Source organism: Thermobia domestica, chromosome 3 (genome assembly GCF_964235325.1).
Source record: "Thermobia domestica chromosome 3, izTheDome1.hap1.1, whole genome shotgun sequence".
NCBI lineage: Eukaryota > Metazoa > Arthropoda > Insecta > Zygentoma > Lepismatidae > Thermobia > Thermobia domestica.
This window is the reverse complement of record NC_137456.1, coordinates 257,214,375-257,222,263: the sequence shown is the minus strand read 5'-3', so window position 1 is coordinate 257,222,263 and position 7,889 is coordinate 257,214,375. Positions and strand designations below refer to the sequence as shown.

The window sequence follows — 7,889 nt, the reverse complement described above, 5'->3', positions numbered from 1 at the left end:
ATACCGCTAATTTTACAGTAATTATGTGATATCTTCAAATAGATAAAAGATAATTGAAATATGGAACAAGAGCGCGCTAGACAATATTATTTTGCGTGAGGTACCGTTATCACAAGTCACTTAGTGGCTTTCCGTTTTCAGCTGTTTAGAAACGCGAAAATAAATGCCGATTTTCAAAATGGCTTGAAATTGAAAGTAGATAAGTGAGTCGTGATAACGGTTTCTCATGTAAAATGATATTGTCTAGGGTGCTCTTGTTCCACATTTCGATTATCTTTTATCTATTTGAAGATATCACATAATTAATGTAAAATTAGCGGTATTTTAATTTCGCCGGGATGAAGACTTAAGTTTGCCTTATCAAACAGACTGACAAATGTCAATGAGGAACTGTGATTTTCTTTGAAAATAAAGACCAAAGCCATGAGCAGCCTTTAATTTACAGTTTGTTGACTGAAATACTGCCACTAGTAAATAACACACGATTCTGCGCAATCGTAAATCCAACCGTAATAGAAAAGAGTGGGGGCGGGGAAGTAGATAGAAACTTAGTAAACAAACAAAAAGTATAAAAATGCGACCAGAAACTGCGTCACAAGTTTACTTTGAAAGCTCTTAGAGAAGATATTATTTTTGACACAAAACGAGTGTATAATGCGTTGAGTGTATATTCTTATTCGCTTTTGATTTAACACAGAAGTTAAAGAAGAAAAAAAAAATTCTCCCACGCTTCGCAAGTTTGAATGTGTTGATCTAGTTATTCGTTTTAGAAAACCACGAGATCAGAAGGATAACGCCGCAAGAGTTTAAGTTACTTCTCTTTCACTAGAAACATTAATGAATGTCTAAACTTGCCAGTTACCTGTACACAAAATGAAACGTAAAAATGCAGTAGAAAAGGAACAAAAAGAGAAAAGAAATGTGTACTTTGTATTTTTCTTTTCTGTCCATGAACAAATTCATTGAATCCACAAAAAGAAAAAAAATCCCCCTCAATGCTGACTGTTGATTCTCTGTGCGAAGTTTCTCCGGTTCCTCGTCCCAGGCCTGGAGGTTGCGCCGTGCGACTGCGCAATGCTTTTGCCTTGGATGTTCCATCTCTTGTCGTATTGATCACGGTTCTCTCAGTGTTGTGTCCAGGGCGGGATAGCTCGGAAGAGGTGTTGATGACGTGCAGAAGAAACACTTACATAGCCATGCCCGTTCTCTTGTGAACAGGGCCAAGCGGGATGTCAGCTACAAACGGTAGCCCCAAGACCGACGACCAGCAACAATACGCCAACATGAACGCCATCGGCACCGCTGGTTCTTTCCCGCCCATTGTTGAATTGAACGTCGGTGGGGTGTTCTATACTACATCTTTGAGCACCCTTACAAAAGAGCAGGACTCGATGTTGGCACAGATGTTTTCTGGAAGATCTAAACAACCCGTGCTTCGCGATTCCAAAGGTAAATTCTTCATCGATCGAGACGGGGTCTTGTTCCGATATATCCTTGATTATCTTCGAAATCAAAAGCTTGTGTTACCGGAAAACTTCCACGAGCGCGAAAGACTCCGACATGAAGCTGAATATTTCAAGCTAAGCGAAATGGTTGACACGATCCAGAAGTCATCAACCTCCGTTTCGACTGCTTTCAAGGGTTTGGCCGTCTCCGAAGGTTCCGACGCCTCACCAACAGGCCAACGTGCTCCTGGCTTCATAACCGTAGGATACAGAGGAAGCTTTGCGTTCGGTCGCGATGGTCTCGCCGATGTCAAATTCCGGAAGCTGTCCCGAATTTTGGTTTGCGGTCGAGTTACCTTATGCAGGGAAGTTTTCGGCGAAACTTTGAACGAGAGCAGGGATCCAGACCACGGCCTCAGCGACAGGTATACAAGCCGTTTCTTCCTGAAACACTCGTTTATTGAGCAAGCCTTCGACATGTTACAAGAGGCCGGTTTTAAGTGTGTGGCCAGTTGTGGTTCCGGCACAGCAGGCGGTAATGCGGACTTGAAACCAGGGGTGGACTCAGAAGAAAATCGCTGGAACCACTACAACGAGTTTGTGTTCGTACGCGAGTAAACAAATCGCAGCAGCAAGAAAACGCCAGAAAAAAGCTATATGAAACTCCGTACACATATAAGATTTTCCCACTAAATATCCTTCCCAAAACAACTTTACCAAGTTCATGAGTTTGACTTATAGTAACATACATAAAAAATGTGTATATGAACGTTGCTTCTTCAGTAGGACAAAACAGAACAGGAGGGAATAATAATAAAAAAGTGCAAAGGACAGTGACATGTAAACAGTAGTGTTTTATTCTCAGTGATGTTGTGTTAAGAGAAAGAAAAAGAAAACAAATGAATAGACATATCAACGTAGTTTACGAAAAAAAGAAACAAATAGCGAAGATGAAAAAAGAAACGTAGAAAATATTTGGACTTTTTTTTTTTTGAAATGCCGAAATCCCATTATGTCTATCATGATCCAGCAGAAAGATGCTCCAATGAAGTGTAAAAGCATTGAAAAGCCAAAAAAAAAAAAAAGTGAAGATATTTAGTTCATTTCTGTAAGCACACCAACCAAATGAGCAATTTATTTTAAAAGTGAGTGTGTGAATTGTTTTTAAAAGAAGATAGAAGATGGGTCCAAAGAAATCAAAGATATATATTTGTCTCTCTCAATATATATATATATATTTAAGAAATTAAAAAAGTGTCACTAGTGAAATTTGATGTTCTTAGGTTTTAAAAGGAAAATATTGCAGTGCTATTTAACTTGGATCTGAAACATATTCATCCCATCTTTTCTTCCTTCAATTCGTCAGAAGGCGGAAGGTAATTAAAAAGGGTAATGTAAATATGATCACCGTGGACCAATTAGCAGTCCTCTATATTTAACTTGTAGCGAAAGAGAGAGAGAAAAAACAGTGCAGGTAAAAATTATATATTTATGGTGTTTACAATACTTGTTCATTAATGTAGATATAACAAAATTTATACACTTACCACTATTAGGACGTGATTTTTAAACAAATTTCTCATTTTTAAATAATACTAATCATTAGATCAGCAGTTACAACGTTACTTATAACTAATTAACCGTTAGTATCATAATATTAGTTGAAAGATAGGCACATTTACTTTGATATTCCGGAACATAAAGCTGAAACACTGAAGTAAAGAACAAAAGAAAATCGTATTTAAAAATAATGTAAGAAATAGTGATTACAAATATTTCTTTAGGACATATTAATACGCTTAATAATATCTTATAAGAACTAACATTGTTTTAACATACGTAATTAATGACGAAATAACTTAAAGAAAATCTTAATATTTCACGAATATGTTCTGTGATGCTTTCTGTGCGAGTGCGACTGAGACGTATTTCGTAAAATAAATATTTGAACTATTTTAGATCCAAAAGAAAAATAATAGGAATATATTATTTAGAAAAGTTAAGTATTTATATTAAATTATTATCAGAAAACAATCTAATGAAAGAGAGTTTTTGAAGTTTAACAAATTAAGTACTTTTTTTGTGCTTTTATTTATATACAGGTATATAAACATTATTTTTTAACTTTTAGTCAACAAAGTTACTAACAAAACGTTCTTAAAATAAACGTAGATTAAAAAGAAAAGATAAACACGCGAAGATATTTCGGCCTACATTGCATTTAAACTGACGCAAAAAAAAAAAAAAAGTGAATTAAATTTACTTTTAAAAATGAAGAAAAACTATTGCTCGAAATATATTTACTATAATCCGTTTTTTTTTTAAATCCAATAATTATATAGATATTGAATGAATAAATACTTCGACTCAAAGATTTTCTGTGTGATAATATCCTAAGTAATTTATTTCTCTGTAGGACTAAGCATTACTTTCCGTATCGTATACAAAGATGTTTAAGAAAACGTAGATTAAATTAAACTAGATACGAAGGTATTGTGTATTTGTAGGGACAAATAATGTTTAAAAAAAAAAGTAGTTTGTCATAGAAATATCATCAATTTGTTGTTTTGTCGTGTGCATTGATTAATCGTGCAAGTATATACTCCGTTATAATATATATTAAATATATGTAAATGTTAGATTATAAAACAAAACAAAAGCGAAACGCAAACAAGCAGAGAATACCAGAATCTAGACTTGAAAGAAAAAAAAATGACGTTGAAAAAGATACTTATTTTTTGAATAAAATATGAGCTTTTTTTCTTAATATGACCAGTGAAGTACACTTTTGTGAGCTTCGATCATTCTTGTTTGTTTACGATGGATTACGTAAGTTTTTTTTTCTAATATGACCTTGAAAAGGTACGCATGCCTGAAAAATACGCTTGTAAATATAAATGTTTGTCCTTAGAAGGGGGAAAACATAAGTACGTGAAAAAAATATCAAGACAGCGTGCCACAAGATTTTTCTTTAAATAGATAATAACAGTTCCAAATAACAGCTAATTTCTCTTCTGAAAGAAAGAGAAAACAAAAGGAACTAATTCTGTAAATGAAAGTTTTTTTTTAACAAAGAGAGAGAGAGAGAGAGAACTTGTTTCAGTTTTAAAAAACAAGTCTTTAACTGGCTCAAAATCAGAGACCTAGTGACGATAAAGTTCTCAAAATTGTATGAACATACATTTAACAGACTTAGAAACACTTTAAATGTAGGAAAAGAAATATTTGTGAAGGCAAAGTAAGAAAAAACACAGAATAAATATATTGACTAATTCTTTCTAAAGAACGAAACATGTTTTTGAACATAGTGTCGTTCTGTGTACCAGTTTAAACTGGTTAAGAAATAGATAAGAGCAAAACTCATTTTGCAGAATTTTGTGAAAGAGAAAATGACTAAAACAATAGTGCTGCCTAAAGAAGGGTTGATCGTATGTTATTATAAATATATATATATATAAAAATGAATATATATTATATTCTTTGTAGCGAAATATACGTTGTAATAACTTAATATTGATAAGGAATGTTCTACCGTCGAAGTACATAATTGTATATTATATTATAGTAGGGCTGTTTCCTTTTCCCGAAATAACGTTTTATTGAGATATGACAAAAAGATGAAAGAAAGAGTACTATTTATGCATCTTTTAACCAAGGCGAGAAACAGGAAATGTACTTTCGTTAACGCATTGATAATGTATATAATATACATGAATAAAATCTAACTGAGCCCTTGCAAAATACAACATAAATAAAATAAAAAATCTGCACAATAATGACAAGGAATATCGCCATATTTTATGTTGTTCTCTCTATATATAGTTGATAGATATACTATATGATATATATTTTACCCTTTTGTTGAACAAGGTGACCCTGGTCTTGTTGTGCAGACGATAAATTGCGTTGATAAATACGAAAGCCATTCCTACACTATCTTGCTGTGTAAACTGAAGGATTAATGTGAATGTTATTTTTTTGTTTCTTCTCAGAGGTTATATTCCAGCTTCTATGTTTATCAGCTGCTGTTTTGAAATGATACGTACATGATCTATCTATCTATATATAAATATACATAATACATATATATTTCAAAGCAAAATATTGCATTTAAGAAACAAGAAAGAAATGTAAAAAGAATATATTACAACATATGTTGTAAATTATAAGAAGAAAACAGGAAATACAAATGAATGGGGAAAAAATCAAGTATAGTTTTAATTTATTTCTTCGCGTACTCTCTCTCATATTAGCCCCTAAATTTAAATACTTTCGTAAGATACATATATATTAGCATAAGAACATTATTTCCATTATATTCAGATAAATTAGAGACTAAAATCTGGATATGAGACTTTGAGTAGTAGTAACACTAGTTACAAAAAGAAATTAGAGTACTATGAAAATCAGAATTTAGAGTCTTTTTTTTTGAATTGTTTGAACATTGACATCTAGTTTTTTAAGAACAAATAATACACTTCTAAGAGAATTGAATCTTTATTAGGGGTCTATTTTTAACATTAAGCTGATCTATTTTTGTCCATCCTTTGCTTTTTCTTAAAAAAAAATCAAATCACCAGGATAGTATATGCAAGGTCTCCCGGAAGAAAGTGGAAATAATTTGGGAAATGATAGTGTGGGTGGTTCTAAGCAAAAAAAAGTTCATATGACCATTTGTGCTGTTCTCAACGGTTTGAAAGCTACAGGTAGTGAACTATTTTTCGCCTTATGTTCACCTTGTAGTTATTCTATAGAGATAAGAAATAAGGTATTTGAATGGTTTTCAAATGGTATGCAACATGTGACACCGATGTCTTTTAAAATGAAGTTATTGAGGGAAATATGGGAAAATTAAAAAGTATTTTCAGAATATTTAGGAGAATTGGGTGGCAACACTGATGCTCAAATTTACCTCAATAACCTTAATTCTCAAGACAACATTGCCGCGTACTGCGTATCATTCGAAACGCCCACCATTGAAATACATTGTCTCATCATTGTAGAATACCTACAGGTTGAGCAATAAGCAATATAAGTTAAGAAGAAAGATGGTTCACAACTTGTAACTCTCAAATTTAAGAGAATAGGACACCATGTATGATTTTTTGTTGCTTAGAAATCATCCATACTACAATTTTCCATAGTATTGTTACTTCCTCCCGAAACACCCTATATATATCATACTAAATCTATTGAACTTATTAGATACTGAAAGCTTTCAGCTTGTCTAGTAGGGATGTAAAGCATTTTCCATTGCAGATATTTGGTTTCTGAATTACGAGCTATCAAATTTATAGTGTTGGACTAAGAGCATGACGTATATCACACGGAATCTATAGAAATCGTCCAATTTAAACTTGGAACGGAGATAGATCATAAGTTTCCTAGTAAGCATATGAAACATTTTTCTGTGCACACCTTTGGTTTCCAAGTTACTAGCCATCACAGTTGTACTTTGGAAATAAGTCAATGTTTTTACAAAAGATTTAATTGATTACTATTTAAAACAATAATTTGAACAAGATATATTCTGTATACAAAAGACTATCAAGTATTAAATATTAAGGATTAAGTATTAAGGATTAAGTATTAAGTATCAAGTATAAGACTATCAAGTATTATTTTAAGTTTAAGCATTAATTAATTGAAATATTTAGGCAGTTATAATAAACTCTGGTCGACAGTAAATGGTATCACGCGCTAGAAGTTTTGATTTCGTCCGGTAGATGTCAATCGGTGAATGATGTTTGCTACCATCTAACGGCGAGACGTGTAACTTCTACTATCATTACTTTAATAACTAAAAATGGAATATAGATAGCTACCGTTAAATACACCATTATCGATGACGATTTTAACAACTTGCTTTCACTAACGAACTCGGACAACATAATTGCTTTAGCATTTTATTGCAAAAACAAAGTTTAAAAATTTGCTCATCTTCAGTAGCTATCATGTGAACTAAAGGACAAACGTTGCATAACCGTTGCCATTGAAGATGATAACGAATTGACTTCATTATTGATCTCGGCCGAGATTATCGGTCCAAGTCAAGGGTTATCGTGTGCGCTAACGGACGGACGTAAGTCACCGTTACCCGTTAAGACAACAGATTGACTCCATTTGACGAATTCGGCCGAGATAATCGATCGAGTTGAAAATTATCGTGTGCACTAATGGACGGACGTAAATAACTGTTACCGTTAAAACATTAACGGTTGAGTCCATTAACGAACTCGGTCGAGATAGTCGGTCCAGCTTAAGAGTTATCGTGTGCATTAACGGACGGACTAAGTCACCGTTACCCGTTAAGACATTAATGGATTGACTCCATAAACGAACTCGGCCGAGATTATTGCTTCAGCTTAAGGGTTATCGTGAGCACTAACGGACGGACGTATGTCACCGTTACCCGTTAAGACAACGGATTGACTCCATTAACGA

At 33.3% G+C, this 7,889-nt stretch overlaps 1 protein-coding gene across 1 annotated transcript; it reads left to right on the top strand.

Annotated features, from left to right (window-relative positions):
• The first annotated feature begins 1,112 nt into the window (after positions 1–1,112).
• Ktl (BTB/POZ domain-containing protein Ktl) lies at positions 1,113–5,654 on the top strand. The gene has a single exon (XM_081752331.1). The coding sequence runs from the start codon at positions 1,230–1,232 to the stop codon at positions 2,061–2,063; it is 834 nt and encodes a 277-aa protein (XP_081608457.1). The 5' UTR covers positions 1,113–1,229; the 3' UTR covers positions 2,064–5,654.
• Positions 5,655–7,889: the final 2,235 nt, after the last annotated feature.

What these genes read in the sequence shown, in the direction of transcription:
- Ktl (XM_081752331.1), top strand. Translation starts at nt 1,230, where the DNA reads ATGTCAGCTACAAACGGTAGCCCCAAGACCGACGACCAGCAACAATAC.